Source organism: Atractosteus spatula, chromosome 3, assembly GCF_055471065.1.
Source record: "Atractosteus spatula isolate fAtrSpa1 chromosome 3, fAtrSpa1.hap1, whole genome shotgun sequence".
NCBI lineage: Eukaryota > Metazoa > Chordata > Actinopteri > Semionotiformes > Lepisosteidae > Atractosteus > Atractosteus spatula.
In genome coordinates, this window is record NC_142708.1 from 52,918,507 (window position 1) to 52,939,415 (window position 20,909).

The 20,909-nt window shown below is 36.5% G+C and overlaps 2 protein-coding genes across 3 annotated transcripts; one reads left to right on the forward strand and one right to left on the reverse strand.

The window, feature by feature from the left end:
- Nucleotides 1-1,295: 1,295 nt before the first annotated feature.
- Nucleotides 1,296-7,755, reverse strand: btf3 (basic transcription factor 3). 2 transcript variants are annotated; one of them, XM_088910993.1, is made up of 6 exons: nt 7,609-7,755; nt 6,161-6,229; nt 5,719-5,832; nt 4,749-4,950; nt 3,836-3,892; nt 1,296-1,626 (listed from the first exon to the last, which is right to left on the reverse strand). In XM_088910993.1, the coding sequence occupies exons 2-6, from the start codon at nt 6,227-6,229 to the stop codon at nt 1,580-1,582; spliced, it is 489 nt and encodes a 162-aa protein (XP_088767119.1). In that variant the 5' UTR covers nt 7,609-7,755; the 3' UTR covers nt 1,296-1,579. The 2 variants fall into 2 exon arrangements, with proteins under 2 accessions (XP_088767119.1, XP_088767118.1); XM_088910992.1 differs by having other exon boundaries at nt 7,674-7,730.
- A 9,445-nt stretch (nt 7,756-17,200) lies between these two features.
- foxd1 (forkhead box D1) lies at nt 17,201-18,960 on the forward strand. Its single transcript, XM_088911004.1, has one exon. It carries the CDS (start codon nt 17,451-17,453, stop codon nt 18,462-18,464), a length of 1,014 nt encoding a protein of 337 aa, XP_088767130.1. The 5' UTR covers nt 17,201-17,450; the 3' UTR covers nt 18,465-18,960.
- The last annotated feature ends 1,949 nt before the right edge of the window (nt 18,961-20,909 follow it).

Here is a 20,909-nt window from a genome sequence, read left to right on the forward strand (position 1 = left end):
GGCTCCGGGATACAAACCGGCAACCTTCCAGCAACTTCTGCCAAGGTGCAGATCCTTAGCCCAAGAGCCCCTGCACAGACATGGAGAGCAAGTTGGGGTATGCAAAAAGACAAATTCCTAATACAAGAAATTGTAGATGGCCATTAAAATGATCATAATCTGCTATATAAACACAAGGAATTATAATCTCAAAAACTCTCATTTACACCTTGCATTCACTCCATAGCTCCTTTAGAAATGAATCAATGTTTCCTTTATTGCTTAAGTAATTTGCATCTTGAAGTCTATCTAGAGTACTGCAGGTGTTTTATTTTTCTGTAAAACAAGTTTAGATGTGAAAAACAATTTGCCATTTCCAACTACAAAAAATAACTGGCGATTCTAAAAGAAAATTCCAGACAAAGACGTAGTTTCACCTTAAACTTAAAGAATACAATTATCTTCTGTAAAGTGGTTGTATTATTTCAAACAAAATCATTTCCTCACTAGTGTCAATAACTAAAAGAATGTGAATATCATTAAAACCTGAAATTCTGTTAATGACTTTCATAGCTTTCCCACTACTTAAACGCTTGTGTACTGTTTTGCTCTCATAGTTTATGTTTGTTCAAGAGTTTACAATTCCCTCTGGGACCCTAAAACACCACATGCTTCTGTAAATGCAAAACCTCTGAAGCACTATTGCTATTGACACGAAAGTAGTCACAACCGTTTAAAAGGGACTACAAATGTGTTTTCCATACAAAACTTAAGAATTTCTTTAAAAACTGTAGTGGTTAAACGCACTAGTGTATAATGTTTATTATTCTACTGCTACTCAGAAATATCGAGTGAACTATATTCAGCAGCCACAAAACATTTCTTTCTGCAGATTTCAGCTTAGTTTTTTCTTCTATAAAAAGCACCAGCTGCAAAAAACAGATCAGATTTTTTACAATGCAATATAACGTTTGAAGGAGCAGACTCATATGCCTATGTTAGTAAAACCTTAAGAGAAATGTTTTATTCTAAAAGTTTTAAACTAGAATTGGTCTTTCACATTTTCACCAGATACCAGTTCATGTGCCTTTTTCCCCCACAAACTCTTATTCACAACATATATACATCCTCTGTTTACTGTACTTAATGAAAGTACTTAATAAACATCCCTTATCATTACGGTTCCTTTAGGCAATTGAACTGGGAAAACAAGTGCCAAAGCCAAGAAATGCCAAAGCATTATTGTCAATGTTTGTGGTGTTTTTAAGTCAAAGTTATGGTTTCACCCCAAGAAAAACTCAAAAACCACATTCATATTTTTAATAAGCATTTCATAAATGCAAACTTTTATTCCAGACATGTTCATTTTAACCAGGCTGCAAAAGATTTTTGCTTCAATAATGCATGGGAAGCAGCAAAATGGAGGACCCCAAAGACTGACTAGTGTGTGATCTCATACTATTAGTAGTATACGGGTATTTCATTCTTGATTGGAATATGGGAACAGTAGAAAAAAAAACATTTACAAAATAAGGTCACAAATACAAAACAGCAGTTCACACAGCCAATTCAAGTTGGGAATCTCATTTCAGGGTGACCTTTAGTTTGCTTCATCCTTTGATGCCTCGTCAAAATTCTCCACAAGGTCTGAAAGAGAAGGTAACTCCAAGTTAGTGCTTCAATGATCCGTATTCAGCATTAACCATTTAATAACCCCTTGCAATCTGTGATGTAACGGTTTTAACAGAAGAAGTAGAGGTAAATTCTGCACTGTAAAGGAGAAAAAAACATTAGTTAAGGAGCAAGGAAGATGGAAAGGGTGCCGAGAGATGGGAAAAAAAGAACAAAAGTGTGCAAGAACAGGCATGGCAGGCAAGTAAGTGTCAAAACACATGGAAATCTGGAGGGCAAATTTCACAATTGTGAAAAGCCGTCATCTAATAATGAACAGGTCTTAAAAAAAAAAACTTTGGATATAACCAGGCTTGAGAGCTGGTGGAAAATGTGACCATAGTTTGAGAAGAATCTTGGTTTTAACAGATGTTGTAGTTGAGAAATGCCAAACTGTTCGGTATTCCAAGCATACTTATTCTGTTGCTCTTCCCATCTTCCTTCTACATGGGGTTTTGCCAGAAGTGAAAAAAGATTTAAAATGTTACAGGTGTACACTGTACTAAAATGATGTACGCTAAATCTGAAATTGTACAAGTTTCATAAAAAATAAATCTCAATATTTAGAGTTCAAAATAATTACAAATAGAATACAAATGTTTCAAATATCTCTAAAAGTCTACAGTATAATCACTCCCATATAATGCAAGAAAAGCACTGATTACTAGATCACATACAACTCTTAACCAGTTAGTGTTGATAGGCTACAGGAAAAAAATGGTCAGATTATTGCAGTTCATTCGTAAGCCAAGAATTTGGAAAGAGCTCAGTTCTTTACAAAATCTTGTATTTTAAAATTAGACCACATTTTTGTCATTGTAACCATACCACCTATCAATATATACTGGCTTTCAGTCCTGTAATTCAAAATAACCATTAAGCATCAAAATAGTTTCAAATTAAGTGACATAAGACATTACAGATTCATGTCTACTTTAATTCTAATGTTTCAGTTATTCTTCCTATCAATACAAATAATGTAGCAGATAAACAACACTGTCAACTGCTAAACAGTTGACTGCTATATCCCTGTCAATGCTCACAATAAAACAGTACTGTAAAATTAGTTTTCACATACATGTTTTACACATATATGCTAATGTTTTAATTAATTGCTACCAAACTAATCAATCATCAAAAACATTTCCTTGATACCAGAATCGTGGTAGATAAATCATTTGTAAAAATAAGAGATATTCTTTCCACCAGTATTAAGGACATACATACTATTGACAAATTTACTGTTTGATAAATTGATTTAGGTAACTATGCACTTGCACAAATGATACTCGTATACAACAGTTTGCTCTTAAATTCAAGTCAGTTACAACTGTCACACTTAATGGCTCCATATTGGTCTATCACAATGTGTAACATGCAGAAACATCTTTCAGCTCCAAAACATGGTAACTGACATGACACCCAGAACGGATGGTTTCAAGATCGCAAACTTCCATGGAATTAGTTTGACTAAGGAATTATTAGAATAAAACCCCAAAAAACCAGGATGATGATAAACATGGAAAGAACTTTTCCACACTGAACTTTACACATGTGCTCCAGGCTTGGGCTAAATCACTTTCAGATAAAACTGCCCAGCTTAACACAAGAATACACCTGCGCATAACTAATTACAAACACTGTGGAATGTATAAACGTTCTGTGCGGATGGCCATGACTGTTCCTCATAATTAAGGAGGTTTAAAAAAGAATAATGACAAAAGAGAGCTGTTGTGGGCTTTATGCATTCGACAAATTTCAGGTTAAGGGGTAGTAATACCTCAAGGTGAAGTTTGGTGGGTGAAAGAAGGTTAAATTGACTCTAGAACAGCTGCTGTAATGCAAATGAAGATTTTCCATATTCCTGTGTCCACAGAGTTGCCCCACAAATGAGCATTTTCACATTTCATCCAATTTTATAACAAGTCTGCCCAGATAAAGCAATACATGCTTTAATGCAAAGTTCCAAAATAGTTATGTTTCACGTAAAAGAAATATATAGGGAAAAAGTTATTTCATTAAGCAACCCTCATAGTAATGTACGAATAGCAGCAAGAACATGTAAGAAGTGTTCAAATTTAAAGCACACATCATACTCCATAATCCATCTTTCAAAACATTTCACTTCACAAGATTTTGGTCTAAATTCATAGTACAAAGAAATAAAATAAAGACGACATCTCACCTGGAACTTCGTCATCATCTTCCTCACCAGCAGCTAGTGGTGCTTTCCCGTCCACAGCTGCAACACAAAAAAAAAATTAACTCGTTTCTGGAGGCTTAACAATCTGAAGAAGCAAATTGGGTTTGTTTCCCAAAAGAAATAAGATATCAACTACGACCCCACTCCATAGTTAAATTCTTGTTTCTGGAAAGCTTCTAATCAACCACATCAGCATGTTAGTATGTGAACCACACAAAGAAGCATGAGCCCCCAGCTGTGAAGCCTTGCTATAAGAACCAAACTTCTGCTATCTAAACAATCAGTAAACTGGAAACCATTTTGTGTCCCTCTATGGTTAGGACTACAAGAGTTCATTGCAAACAATACAACTTGGACCACAGAGCTCTATAGCTTTTCTCTTTTCTATTGTACACTATTATACACTCACTATAACTGTATTAACAGTCTAACCGTCAGCCATCTGCAAAGTATATGCAGAAGTAGTGCACCTGTTCATCTCCATTTCACTAGTGCACATTTGAAAGAGACGCCATCGACTGGGGCAGTGCTTTCCTTGTCCCATTACACATTACGAATGGCTGAATACAAATGGCAGAGCAGTGATCTGTTCTGCCATTTCAGGTAGCATAGCAGAGCCATCCATTCTGGCAATTTCTTGAGCTTTGGTGGTAAAAGGATGTCATTACTGTGCATGAGGAGAGTTTAATTTTCAAAACTAAAGTTCAAAATCGCCAGGACAACAGATGGCCCTGCAATGCTGCCAGAAATCAACCCAAAGCAGACCACTGCTCTGTGGATGAGCTGACGAGAATCCTGCAAGTACTCTTAGGAGCCTCAAAGCAACATTCAAGCAAGGCATCAAGCGTTCTGCAAGATTCTGTTACAACAGTTTATTACCCTTCCTCATACTTACATTGCTTGGGCAGAGCCTCAGCCAGTCTCCTCAGGCTAGTCAAGCTGTCTGCACCCAGCTGGTTCAGGATGCTAGGCAGCATCTCTGTCAGCTGTTTAGTCTCAGCATGCCCTGTGATGGTGAAGGTGTTGGCAGCCAGAGATGCCTGCACTTTCGGGTTGTTGAAATGGATGACAGTCCCCTGGTTTGTGAACATGTTCACCTACGGGAAGAAAACGGTGTTATTGTAAAACCTTAGAAAAATAGAAAAAAGCAATCAATATAAAAAAATTTCCCTCACAAAAACCTTAAGGTACAGTGAGGTATTCAACCTACACAAAGCTACCAACCCTCAGTTTTCACCCCATTGCAAGTACTCAAACTAACAACCTCCCCTGTACATGTCACAGCAACTTGGACCATTTTAAATATACACCACATACTAGAAATTCTGTGCTCTCCCTTCTCTCACAATCAGAATTGTGCGATACTTCAGATGTGTCATGATGCCTAGATGGACAGGCAACCTCATTTACTTGTGGTACTGGCAAACTAGAGCTCCATTCAGAGTAGCAAACATGAAAAGCTTGAATCTGATACACAAATAGTATTTATAGTTCTACATCTTAAGCACTGCACTAAGAGTCTGGCAAATGCCTGCAGAACCAATTTGCTTAACATATACAATTATATACTGTATTACACAATGGAAACAGAAGAGACTTCTTTGCATAGAGAGTTACAGTAAAGTGTAACACACTGTTGAGTCCCCATACTGTCAAAAAACTGATAATCTGCTTTCATTTTCAAGAAATGGCTGAATGAGATCCTTGAATCAAGTAGCTACTGAAAAAGCCCACGAACTAGATGGGCTGTTCTTGTCATTTTGAAACATTTCAAGTTCTTTCAAAGCAATTAAGCTGTGTTTCTTGAATGGAGAGGCATTCGTTTTTATAGGAGACCACACGAGAGCTTTTAAACAATTTTGTACCTCCTCAATACCAGATATATTGTTGACCCCCAATTTCTTCAAAGAGAACTGAAGTTTTTTGTCATCTGCAGTTGCTGTTCTGTGGACAACCTTCTTCTTTCTGCGAGCTGTCCCCTGATAAAAAGGAGAAAAAGGAAAAATAAGTCAGCCGTTAGATGTCATCTCAATTTCCATTCAAGTTTTTGTCAAGGTTGGACTAAATGTACTCCAAAGTTATTTAACAGTGCAATGCAACTTCGTTATTTTAATAGCTGTGATGAGTTTCAGACATTGCATTTATGCACTGCAGCTAGGACAGTGCTTCAATATGAAATGAAGAAAAAAGATGCCATTTCAAAGAAACTTTTGGAAGACTTCAGACCACGCAAACTGACCAGAAACACTCATTGCACTTTTGGAAGTAACATGACTGAGCTGGGTGTGGTCCATGTCGATGCCTTACCTTGCCACCAATGCGGACTTGTGCCTGCAGCTTAGCTAGTTTCTCTTGATTCATGATTGTTTCTTTCATCTGGAAAGAAAAACCCCACGAGACCTTGTTAGTTAAAAAAAACGCAGTCTCTGACACAGTGTACTGCTGTCTTTTGAAACTAATACATCATGAATAGTCCTCTGAAATAGTGGAAGTAAACTTTCACGTTCAGTTGCAGAAACAATGTATTTTCAATCAACTTTGTTCAGACACAAAACGTTACATCTAAGCACACCATGAGGAGAATCTGCATTACCCATATCGGGACTTGTAACTAGTAAAAACGGTACTGAGGACTTAACATTACTAGCTTGGTACAATTATTCACCGAATCGTTTAAAACTGGCTATCACAGGAAATATGAGTACATACCTAAAATCATTCATTTGTAACTAAAATAATATTTAACTGACACTGCATAAAAGTTCAAACTTGGGACGATGCAGGGACAGGCAGCTGCGAGCTTTCAATCACTGGACCCCGTCAGTGACCACACCATAGAAGGACTGTCACTAACATACACAACGAGCTGGAAAAAGACACAAAATTTCTCAACCCAGCCTTTTTTAATACGCTGCATACAATTTTGCCATTAAAAAGCTGAGGAAATAACTAATCAGAATTGTAACACAAATCGACTCTCCACAATTCACACCCTGATACAATGACACCGCCAAGTAATTTCGGCATCCATATGAGGATAGGTCTTAATACGCTCCTTTTTCCAACATCATATATGCAATAAAGACCATTTGTTACACTTGTATTCTATCCCCAGATCTTCAGCTTTATGATCAAACATTATTGTACGTATTCCCATCACCAATTCTCACATTTCTGTCCAGATTCTTCAACACAAATCACCAAGAACGACAGGTTGGGTATTTTTTATCCGGGGCCTAGCGAAATTCACCTTCCTTGAACGATTTTGTTTCATGTTTAATTTTTCTAGTACTGCACTAAAAACAAGCATACCAATGCGATCAGCAATTAAAAAAGACCTACTCATTTATTACACGTGGGACAGCTTTTCTCTCTCTCGAACTTTGCAAGCGTGCTACATCCGAACACCCAAGATCATTTTGTTCAACATCAACTCGTTGAAATAAGCCGAAACCACGCACGAGTTCCATGCTCTTCTGACGCACCATTACAATCAATATCAAATACTTATACTCAACCCCAAGCGTTATTCTTATGTAGGCAAAGTGTGCCTACTTTAAAGGCAAATGTCTTCGCTTAAACCTTGCGCTACTCACAGAACTCAGACCCTCCACTCCCTCTGCCTGTGCAAGGCTAATCGGGCCTGCCACTGCGGCTCAGCCCATTTCAGCGAAACCACGTCTTCATTTACCACTGATTTTGTTGGTTCTGCTTTCCCATTTGCGTGCCGATTATCATTACCGGATTCTAGTTACCTTATCCAGTCCAACTTTGGTGTGATAATGCAGGAAAGAGGAGGTTTAAGGGGCTCCGAACTGACCTGCACACTTGCAGCACACACACGCGGGGAGCAAGATGGAAGCCAGAGGGAGGAAAGGAAATGACGAAGGGATACAAATGCACTGACGCGCCGCAGCGTAGCGGGAGGGGTCTGTTCATCTCTTCCGAGGAAAATGTTGGTGTGGCCTGTCAGTTTTTAGTTGAACAGCGGTGATGATGCAGCAAATCAAGATCGGCCGAAGCATTTCATCAGTGTTTGTGTCGTCGTAAATCACATTACCAAAAAATTAAGTTCCACTGAAATGCGGGTGCTAGCAGGTGAAAATGGGGCTACCTCTTATTTTGGACTTTAAAGCTGCAAACGTTTTAAATAACTATTTGCTCCATTACGAAATTAAATTATGCTTACAAGGTTCAAAAAGCAAATCCTCCTCAGCTCTACCATTTTTAACGTCAAGAGTGAATGTTAATAATACTGGGAAAGGCTGAAAGACAATAAATACCTTCAAAGGCATTGATAAAGTTATTCAAGAAGTTCCAAGTAGGTAGCTGCGTCAGCATCCATCGTCTGCAATGGAACAGGTAAAGGTTTATTCCATTCTGAAAGAAAAAGGAAAGAGACACAACGTTTTGGCTGTGGAGCATTTTTCAGGTGTGAGGGAAAGAGGGAAACCAACTGACATTTTTTGTATGTCTGTTAACCCAACAGACATTCAGAATCAAGACTAAAACATGACACAAGCAGAAACTACTGTAAAATGCCTGTAAAACGGATAACAGGAGTCACTTTTTAACATAGGGATGTGGAAGAACGGAACAAGCTATCTAACCATGTTGCTAGAGCTGATAACCTTAACGTATTCAAGAAATGACTGGATGTTATCTATTACTCTCCATTAATGTGTACAGTGTAATGTGTTAGACAGGCAGTTTCTAATGTGTTAGCTACAGTAGCATGAATGGTCTCCTTTAGCTTGGAACTTATTTTATGTTAGTATTCATATATTACTTCACTGTATGCGGTACATTATTGATTGAGAGTTGGATTGCACCGAAGATAAAAATCTGTGAGCTAATTTCAAGTGGCTTATCATTTTAAACTGAGTACAAACTAAAAAGTTGCAGGTCAAGAAGTGGTTGCTTCCTCTAATGGAAGAAATTTAAGAGAATTTCCATGAATAATCTTACTAAGCTAAGAGTGCACCAGTACATAACCACATGTGTAACATAAATAAGGAAAAACTCTATTGTAATGATTTTGGAAGACTAAGAATAATTCTTAATGAGATCCTGTCACTGTTCATTTAAAGGAAAGCCTTCACCCTATATGTGTTGCTTGTGTTAAAATATGGATATGAAACCTTGTACACTGAATTAAATTATGAAACAAACCACAGACACAACAGAGATGCAAGGAAAGGTGTATGTCAGTAATAGAAAGAAGAGACATGTATAAATGGGCTGGAGCACATACAAGAGAAGGTTACTTTACTGTGGGGAGTGAAGTGATTCAACTGACATTAACCAGACATGTAACAACTGGGCCCATTTTAGTGAAATTGGCGCCCATGTGTTTCCTTCTGCTAACACAAAGGGACTGGAGCTGTGGGCTGTGTGCTGACGTTGAGGTTCTGAAATATGTCAACTTTACATCACATAGTTTAAGCAAAATGATTTTTCAACTTAAACACAGCACACGTTCAAATAGCTCTGCTCCAAAATTATTTTCACATATGCCCGTCACTTAACCTGCCTCACCCTGACCCTGGCACTCTGGGCAGTTGCCCATATCATCCATTAACCAGATGTACCCTGCGTTACAAGAAGGGCTTGGTTTGTCTGACTGTGAAAATACTGGACTGGATAACAGAAGACCACAAATAACTAAGAAGAAGAGGATATACCTGTCAATCAAAACTGGTGCCCAGCTGTATTTCACAGCTGGAAATCCTTATGATCTTAAGCTTTAACAAAAAAATGTAACAATGCATACTTTAAACACAAACTACATGATGGTAAAATTATGGGGGGCATCATATCATATTCAAAATGCTCTATTATTTTGTAACTTATAAATCATGGTTTAAACATCCAAATTGAGTGACAAATTGTAATCCTGAGATGCACGGTTAGTATCATCAGAAGAATGATCTGACAGCTCAATGTGATTGACGCAGTCTGTATCTAGGTTTATTGTGCACAATGGGAATGCTGTGAAGATGTCTGGAAGCATCGATTTCCCGTTCATAGTCTTCAATTTTTGTCATCATGCTCAATGCCTCTTCACAGTCAGTGTTCCTGTAGGACAGGCTCAGAACAGCAGCTATAACTTGCATGTGGCACATGCTTCCACCAAAATAGCTTCTTTTGTGTGCTATTCTTTTTGTAACCCTCATTCCAATGACATCCTTTTAAGTTTTTACTCTATAAAAATGTATCTAAATCTAGGTTGTTCTGACATTTTTTTGTCAAAGTTTATCTTTGCATCGAAAGCATGTGAAATACCGTAACGAGCCAGACAATCACTTGAGAGGCTTCTGTCTGCGTCCAATAAAATAGTAGGTGATCACATGATTTCAGAATGAGTACATCTGCCTCTGTGAGGTCCTATAGTTGAGTAAATTTAAAGCAAAGTTTCAACCAAGACTCTTACAAAATAACTCAGGGATAAAGTTGTATAAATAATAATTGCTTACACTAATATAGTGCTTTTCTGGACACTCCACTCAAAGTCACTATACTGGGGCATAAAGACCCACATAGACTACAGGGTGGGCACCCCCTGCTGGCCCCACTAACATCTCTTCCAGCAGAAACCTTAATTTTTCCCAGGAGGTTTCACATCCAGGTACTGACCCGGCTCATACATACTTAGCTTCAGTGGGTTGCCAGTTGTGAGTTGCAGGGTGATATAGCTGCTGGCAAGGCAAATAAATACTTTAAATAAAGGAACAAATCAGGAGAGGAGTATATTTCAAAGAGCCTTAATATCCCTTTTATGAGAAAACAAAATAAGATTTAAAATCCCGCATGCAGTTTGCATCAAAACATCTAAGTGATGTGAAGAAAAGATTTTGCGGTCAAAAAAGACAAACTGGAGCTTTTTAGTCCAAATGCAAAGCAGCACATCTAAAGCAAACCCAGCATTGTGTATCACTCAGTTAACACCACCCTTAAAGTAAAACATCATGGCGGCAGCATAAGGTTATAGTTCTGCTTTCATCTTTCAGAAGGACAATGACCCCAAGAATAAAGCCAAAACTTCGCTAAAGTGGCTTAATACTTAGGAATTTTATTTCCTTGAGTGTCCCAAAGTCCTGACTTGAATCCTATTCAAAGCGTGTGGAATGACTTGAAAACTGCAAATCATCCCCATGCAAATCTTGAGCAAACTGGCTAAGAGGAATGGGCAAAAATTGCACCAAGCCAGTGTTCAAAGTTGGCAGACTTGCTCAAAAAGACTTGTGGCTGTGGTAGATGCCACACGTGCCTCCACCAAATACTGAGTTCATGGGTCTGAATACTTATGCAATCCACATTTTTCATTTTTTTCTCTTTTATTTTTGCTGCCATGTACTGTAACGTATCTTAACATTAGAGGTCTTCAGTGTGAGAATTCAACCTTTGAATAAACTATTAAGTTTATAAAAAATGTATGTGCCTCATTTTATAATTTCACAAAATAAGACACCATTGCAAGGGTCTGAATAATTTTTCAAAGCACTATATACAACACATTTATCGAACATCAAAAGAAATGGTTCACTCTATGTATATTGTGGAGAAATGGAAGTGTGTGGAATTTGGGCATTGTTTAAATGTTTTTTGCATTTGATTAAATGATCATTCATGTCATACTACAGTAATCTCTCTATTAGACTGTTACGAGCAATTTCTAACCTGGCAAGACTTTACAGTCATTCACAGTCTGTCCAAAGGTCTGGTTATGATCAGGGAGACCATGAGTCAAGATCACCAACATCAGTGCTGAGGTTAAAGTGTAACAGTCTGAGCTTGAGTTTCTAATTGCTAATATCTCCATTTGCAGTGGACGATCGCAACCTGACTACACGGTGCTATATGGATTAAGTCCTGTGGCAAGCATTTGTCACAGCTGTACAGTTTATATTGCTCTTGATGGTGCTCACATATACAGTTCTACTAGTCTGTGACATTCATAGTAGAAACCCTGTTGATCACCCCAGTTGATGTCAAATATTAAGCACAATACTTTATTTACTGTATGTCATGTCTGTTCAATAAAATGTAAGCTACAGAAAAGATTGTAATGATAACTTAATGAATTTCTAAAACGTCTGAATTTCATTCAGGACCTAAGCACAGATAAATCTCCTTCCATAGTGATCAAAGCTAGAATCAAAGAAAGTTAAGAATAAAACAGAAAATGGCACATTATCAGTCATAGTCTTTTAAGAATTTAAAAGGATGTCATTTATGATCGGTCATTGCTTGGTGTGTGGTGCGAGCTACAGTATTTTCAAACGTTCTTAAAGCGTATCTTGAAGTATAAATAGCGTGTATTAGTTACGATTTACAATACTATATGATACTTTATATAGTATTAACTTTAAAATTATTTTATGTTTGTATAAAGCAAAACAAACGACTTCAACAGCATTGTTGGATATCAACTAAAATATTTATGTTATGCACAGTCGAGCGCTCGGTTGCTTAAACTCATCAAGGATACAAAGAAAATTGGTGGATGCTTTTTTTTAACTTCCACTAGACGGTGCTACATCAGATTGCTTCTCCGTGTTTCTGTCTCGTTTGCTTAAGTGTTTTACATTTATTAACCTTAATTTGAAAATCTTAATCTTGTATATTCTAGGTCAGCTCTGAGATCTCAATACTTCAGTTGCTTTCGGTACTTAAGGTACTGTGGTAAACCACTCTCTTTCAATATTGAACAGTCAGATAAATTACCACGTAACTGGCATTTGAAGACGTGCTTTATCTTTATAAAATAGATCACAATGATTTCTTATATCAATAATTAAGCATCAAAATTAACTGTTAATCATTATTTGGTATTTCTGGTCAATGAGGTATTGTGCTTAATACATAAGTAAATATTATAAAGTATAAAATATTCAATGTAAAATTATAACAACAATAACCACAGACAAGACAGAAGAACAAGACTTATAGTTTCCTTCTGTGTAATCATAATGTTCTATTACACATATAAGCTTATTTGTCAGTTTCATAGATTTGATGTTAATCTTTTTTAGTTATTCAAGTCTAACAGCTACAAACAGGCCAAATAGGTGTAATATCTGTTTCAGTAATTTCCCTGTATTTGTATTCGTTAATGTCTGTATTCTCGTTTGTTGTTGCTATTGTTTGTTTCTACAATTCTTAGAATATTGTGAAGTTAAAACGTTAATATTGTAACTTACTTTAACATAACCGATAATTTATACATCATTAATTTTTAAAATTGTGCACCAGCTGTTTGTTTTTACTTTTTGTAATGTTTTCAGTTTCCAAAAAGTAATATTTACTGAACATGTCGATGTATTTCAAAGGCAAAGACAAATATTTGAGTTCAATAGTGCAGATTGCTCTGTCATTGTTTGGATTTTGCTAAATAGCATCCTATGAATTTGGGCTAAACAGCTTTCCTAATTGTGAAAGTCTTCTTTACGTTTACCTCACACAGATGCATTTGCCTTGCCATTTCAGAAGTACAAGACAAACGAACGCCGCAAAAAAGAAACATGATAATAACTTTTAAAAAAAGTAAAATCACTGTCTTAAGTTTGTAAGTTGAGAAGACAAAGCAAACATTTAACACTCATATAATTGTATTAATTCCACCTGTAGGCTGTTAACGTGACGAAATTATACTTATTCCGCTGTGATAGTATTATAGCCTGCTGAAGAATAGTTAAGATGTCCCTACAAATTTTCATTTAGTCTGATCCAATTACTACAGTCAAAAACTGAGGAAGACGACTAAAGGGTATTTAGGTATCAGGGATTTCTATAAGTGTTGTCTTACTTTTGAATGTTTTATTTTTAAATATTTTGATAATGTTTAATAATCAAAGGACTCTAAATAACCTGGCATGTGAAGAGACATTTTACCAGGTTTGCATTTCGCCTGCTCTTCCTCTTTTTGACTTGGCAGGAAACCACGAGTGTTCTCGCTGTTGTTTTAAACACAACTGTCTTTTATTACAAGGGCATTTACTTAGATTCCGTTTTAAAATATTGTTATGTTTATTTCTGTGGCATATTTTATATGAACAGTGGATTCATTGAACTCACAGTTTCACAAACTTGTGAAACTTCTGGGTAGATGTCTTCATAAATGTGGACATAGCTTATTTACTGCTTTGCGTGGGATGCTTTAGAATGAATAAAACTTGAAAGTTGCAGAAATTCCTTGATTAAGGATGTTATGAAGTTATGACTAGGATGCATTGCTTACAACACATTCCGATTTAATAATATATAACGCCAACCTTGAAGTTCGCACGGCTGCAGCATTTTTATTGCAAGCTTTTATGTGTAATGCTTCTAAAATATAAAATGTATATCGGTTTAAATTCATATACCTACTACAAAATATATTATTTTTATACATCATAATCAACAAGTCTTCATTTAAATTCTTCTTTATACCTCATTAATTCCAGCCACAAAACCAGAATACCTGTCAGAAAAAGATCATGAACAGCTGCTATAATTATCATGTGCAACAACTTGTCAAAGAAAACGCTTTAAGCCTCTTAATCATATTTTCCTTCAAATAATCAATTAAAAGTCACATTTAAATTTAATATCTCCTGAAGATCCCAATAAAAAATAGATTGTAGTCTGTATGGAAGGGGGGAAGAGTTGAAAATAGCGTTCTCATTAGACCTTACTCTTCTGTTTTTTACCATTCAGCGTCGTGGGGTTTTCGGTTGACAAACGTCCTTGAGAGTATTTTAGTATAAATACTTACATAACAAACGTTAATTGTTGATCATATGCCGCATGTATACTAATTTGAATAAAAAAGATTAGCAGTCGCACAACGGCAGAAATGCCTGTTAATAAATGTGGGAAATCATGTCGAACGTAGACAGTTTTAGACTGTTGTTTTTTTCCAAAACCACCGCGAGGTGGTGCTTTAGTCTACAAACGGCAATACAACAAACTAAAAGTTTGTTGTCAGATTTGAAAAGTGCGGAAAGCAAGTGAAGTACTGTGGCTAAAACAGCCAGACAGTCCAAAAAGTATTGTATTACTTTATTTTTAATTAAACTTATCGAGAAGAAAATATAGATGACTTATTATGGACTTGTATAGAATACCCCAGTTCAGTTTCTCGTGAGGTGTAACAAGGGGGTATTAAAACCCAAAAGGAGAAATATGACGTTATTGAACTATTCTCTTTATGTAAAATTCGCGAGTAAAGTAACAACTTAGTGTGCCATGGTTACTATAACACATGAAGTGTTATGTTCAGTATTAAGTAGTTATTTGAAGTCCTTTTTACGCGATGGGAATAGCAAAATGAACATTAGAATTGTATGACAACATTAAAGACTGTTGATCGGAGATATGTATCATACATTTACTCCGTATGCCTCGGTGTAACGAAATAGGATAATTTGTTTTAGTTTAGTTTTCTTTTTAATTTGTTACTCTTTTGAAGCGCCAGACAGTGCTCGGACAGATCGTGCTCAATAAGGATATACAACACGACTACAAAAGTAACTGCATTGTTCCAAAATTGTTAATTATAAAGTGTTGTTAAGTGTTGCATGTTGCTTTACTAGTTTTAATTTAACAATTTATATTACTTGGTACCAATGAAAATATTGAAAACGTCAGAAACTAGTTTCGGATAAACAGTAATTCAGTGAGAATATTAAATCAAAATAAGAGAGAGGCAAACCAGTGTGAAACTGGAAACGATCCACTTGGAGTCCTGTAATTATGCTTTACGTTACAAGGGTACAAAACGTACTTCCTAAACTTGAACTTGGACTGTATTTCTATATGAAAAGGGAGATTTAAGAAACCACATTGAGAACTGCAGTACTCTGAGGAATAGTTATTTCTTTAAACAATCAGTTGGAAATCGGTTTAATTACATCCATATGGAAATATAATCACTTTTTGAAAAGAAAACACCCTGAAAATAAAACAAGCAATTCACGTCTACACACTCCTTTTGCTTTATTTGATAAGAAAATGAAATAATGAAATTCTTCACTCTTCGTTTTTCGTTGCTGCATTCTTGAGTATTATATTAACTAAGAAAGACTATGTTCTGAACGTTTTGCAGAAAATGCATCCATTGAGACCAAAGCCTGCTTTAGCCATAAAGAAACGGTGTGGTTCAGTGAAGAAATTTAAGCAAGACAGCATGCAATGAATGTAAAATGTGTTCTTAAATGAACCGTTCAGTATCCTTTGTACCATAGAACTACATAAAGTGTGTGCGATTAGGAGAACTAAACGTTTTCTATGAAAAAAAAGTTTTTTGATTGATTTCAATTACGTTTCTAAATCAATGATAAAAAAGCACCTGGGAAGAAATGGTGAAATGTTATTTTTTCCAGAATGGATTTAGTCGAATAAAATAACAATAGAAACGATAAACTTGTACTGTATAAATTTCAGCACGAAGATTTCGTCGAATAACAACAGCAACAACAACAACAACAACAACCACAACCACAACCACAACAATAACAACAACAACAGCAATAATAATAATAATAATAATAATAATCAAAACGGTTTAACTGGTTTTCAACTTCCGAAGTGATCAAGGTTTTCATATATAATAATATTACAGACCATTTACTTATTTTGCTTATTTTGGAATAAATAGGCGTGACTACATGCCTTTATGCACGTTAAGGATTTCAACTAATTGAAATCCTTAACCTGCACCTTTACTTCTAGCATTGACGTTTTATGAGTGATGAGAGCGAACAGTAGATTGCGCGCAATTCTAAGTGAATTTAAATTGGTCCACTCCAGATATGTTACGAAAATACAGTATACAGTAATACACGTAATATACAGTGTGCCGATTGACCCTTCTTGTGATGTTTTGGGATGATCGTGTATTTCGAATGCAGAATGAACATTCTGTAACAGCATTTCCCCTTTTTTCCAGCGAGATCAGTATAATTGCACTGTGTTCCTGTAAGTATATTTATTTAAAATTTATATGTAAGTGAATTATCTTTAGTCTCATTCTTTCGCTTGTTCGAAAGTAACAGTAATTCCGTCTAAAATACGAGACCAAAAGCATTTTAACACACACTTCATTCTTTTTTCGCTGTAGACCACTTGAGTTCAGCGTTTTCACGGGTTAAATTGGCATGGAATGTAACTAAACGTGTGTATGTAACAGATTAATCCATTTGTCTTTATGGTGAAGATAAACTTTTTTATCTTCACCAATTCTTTGCTTGCTTCTGAAAAAATAGCAGAGATTTTTTACCCAATCGCTCTGGTGACGTTTCTAGCCCATGTGATCTTCGAGCTGGTATATAGAGCGAGAAAAGGTCCGCCCTCTTTTGGATTCAGATCTGGCCTTTTAAAGATCTTTTCATACTTTAAAATACCATTTCTGTTCGAATGGTGTATAATGACATGTTACTAATCTTCAAAAACATTTTTAAAACTTATGAAAAATACCGGAAAAAGGAGGACCTTGAGCTTTTTTCACTACCTGTTTTTTTTTTTACCTTTGGTTCCTTATGACTTCTTCGAAAAGAAGGCAGTGTAGAAATTCTATGTGCTCCGAAGCCTCGGGATCTGTCAGCAGCGAGTCATGACTCTGAGCTCAGAGATGTCCGATGCCTCCATCATTTCGGAAGAAACTGATATAGATGTGGTCGGCGAGGGAGAGGATGGGGACAGCCAGAGACGGTCCTATGTGGACGAAGTGGCTCAGATGCATGACGATATCCTTTTGGCCGAATCCCCGCAATGCGTGGATAGCTCCTCATCTCGGGACCCATACAAGCCAGCTAGCAAAAATACCTTAGTTAAACCCCCTTACTCCTACATTGCCTTAATTACAATGGCCATCCTCCAAAGCCCAAAAAAGAGACTCACGCTGAGCGAGATCTGCGATTTTATCAGCAACCGCTTCCCTTATTACAGAGAGAAGTTCCCGGCTTGGCAGAACTCTATCAGGCACAACTTGTCCTTAAACGACTGCTTCGTAAAGATACCCAGGGAGCCCGGGAACCCCGGAAAGGGCAACTATTGGACATTGGACCCGGAATCCGCAGACATGTTTGACAACGGCAGCTTTTTGAGGAGGAGGAAACGCTTTAAACGACAGCAAACACCAGACCTGCTTAGGGATCACGGCAGTTTTATCCCGGCTGCTGCATATGGCTTTGGACCCTACGGCTGCGGATATGGGATTCAGCTACAGCCCTACCACACACATTCAGCGCTTTTCGCATTTCAGCAGCAGCAGTCCAGACACTCGCATACGGGAACTATTATCTCCGCACCTTCCTTAATGCCTACAACCACTGACCTGTCAAGGACTCGTTTCTACCCCCAGCTCAGCCCAAACCTTCCTTCTTCATTACAGACTGCTACCAAATCAAGCTCTCCCGCACAGCGGTCCCCCTTTTCCATTGAGAGTATCATAGGGGGATCCCTGAGTCCAGCGACTAACTGCGCCTCTCGGACCTCTGCAGTCGTACCAGTCTTACCCTCGTCTCTCACACCCCAGCCAGCTCTTCCGAGCGTGCACCGAGGGACTGCCTTACACACCGTTGAGAACTTTCCTAACAGGATTTCCAATGGTACTAGTGGCTGTTAATTGTAAACAAACTAAAAAAAAGTTTTAAAAACAAAACAAACGCTCCTCGTTGAAGGTAGGATTATTTTTGTACGTTTTTGTTACATGCAGCTGAATTACGGACATTTTAAAAAACTAAGAATTCGTGCCTAAATTCATGCTGTGAAATATATTAATATACATTTATGTATGCATTTTTAGTGTAAATCAATCTCCCCACATTTTTTAACTCCATTTGTACCTAATAAGAAGTGATCCGTATAAATCACCGTGTAGGGATTCTCAGGATCAGGAGACGGCTAACAGAGCTTAAGGAATGAGTTGTGTCACGTGTCTCAAAGTCCTGTTTCACTTTTGTGTCAAATCATTTTTTCTAGGGTGAAGAGAATGAAACATGTTTGTTTTTATTATTGTTTGAATTCGTGATTTTGTATTGAAAAGACACTATAAAGTGAAAGTTATAAGTTTATATGCAGTGTGTACTTTTCCAATAATAAAACATTGTAAAATTCTTGGCGAATATTGTACTAACGGAGTGTGATATTTTTACACATTTTGCCATCAAAATAAATATTGTTTTAAACAAAATGCACAGAATTGGCTTGGAGAATTGACTCATAAAATAATGCTAAGTTAAAATAATGCTAAGTAATTAGAAGTCTCATTGAAAAGCTACAACTTATCCCCATATCATATTTTTTAATATCAAATGGTATTGTGCACAATTATTCGATAAATACATAGGGCCCAAAAATTCTAAATAAAAAAATAAATAAACATGAACGCAAATTACTAAACATTATGACAGTTTACATTTTCAAAGACAATATGCTGCATTTATTTGCATGCCATATTCACATATATTTTAAATGACATTTAACGATCTGAAGTGTTTTAAGATCTCCCTCTATTGTGTCTTCAAAAATCTTAAAATTCTGAGTGATTTCGTGCTCGGTCTTAACTACGAACGTCTAGGTGTGGCATATACAGTACAATTAATATCCTGTTATAGAGGTTCTTCAAAATCACAGCGGAGAATCAGGTTTCAGTGTAAATCGAAAAAGTGTGCATAACATAATTAGAAACAATCAGAAACTTTGGAAAATCTATTTCAAACTATTTTTTCAGTAGTCAATCCAGCTGATTTGTTTTTATTTGTGGGTAGCCGAATATTAAAGTACAACTAGAAAACCTAATGCTAGTGTTGTACAGTAAGTAACGTTTGTTAATCGGGTGCAATTGTGAAATATATTGGTGCAGCTTATCGGCTCTGTATGGTTTTTAAATTCAGTATTACGTAAATTACAATGCGGATGTCCTCGTCTGCACTCACTTCTTTACTGTGTTAAAGAAATCTTCAGGCTCGATCTAATGACAATACAAGATACTAAAGATATATTTAGTATTTTCGGCCTTATAAAAAGTGAAAAGTGGTGTCTAGTCAGATTTGTAACCGGATGAAATTGCATATTATATTTATAATGCCGCCATTTATTACAACACAGTGACAATTCAAGGGATAGTTAGCCATAGGATTTGGAAAACTATTATCATTGTTAGTGACTTAAGGGTTAAGCGGCCACAGTTTTACATGAATAAATGCAGTGCCCCACACAAGTATGTAAGGATACATATTTTAGACCTTATTGTGTAAACCTGTTTGTTAACCTTATTGTGTAAAACTTTAAAAAATGAGGCCTAAGTATCCATTGTCAGATCAGGTAAGGAATGGAAATAAAATGGCGTTTACACTTTATGATTTGTATTGTTACAAAGGAGTAATTGTTGACATTTTTAAGATAAAGATTAAGTAACCCACACTTTCATCATTGTTATTTAGGAAATACACTGAAAAGGAAACAAAGTTACTCAAATGTTTTCTTTTTTACAAATTCGTCTGTCGTGGGTGTTTTCCTACAGTCGCGGTCTTGTCAAAGCCAGAAGCCAACACGAGTTTTACAGAAAGACAAAATCCTCGAATTTTTCGAAGTTATTGGCACTAACCTGTGCATGAATTTAATAAGAGAGAAATCCCCAAAATACAAATTTACTGATTGCCAACCAGCAAGATTAACGTCATATTGTACAATTAAAAAAAAACAATAGGGACGGTATCCAAGGTATAAGCATAGCCTGTACCACTAACCCCTTTGGCTTTCACGTCAAAGAGAGTACAATATTTATTTTGCAATGCTGTTCCAAATAAATAAAGATAATGATATTAATGTGGACTTGTTTAATTAGGTTCTTGGCTTCCCTACAAGCAGTTTCGAAGCCAGCGTGTAGCAGGTGTTGGACAGGAAAACTTACCAAAACAATGTCGTGCACCTCTTTCACCGTTACAAAAGAGAACTGGTCAGCCGTGTTCACTGTGCTAAGATAAAAAAAACCCATCATAAACATAAAAGTAATAACCGTGTTCATCTGCAATTCAAAGGTCACTATATTACTGTTGGATTCCCGATT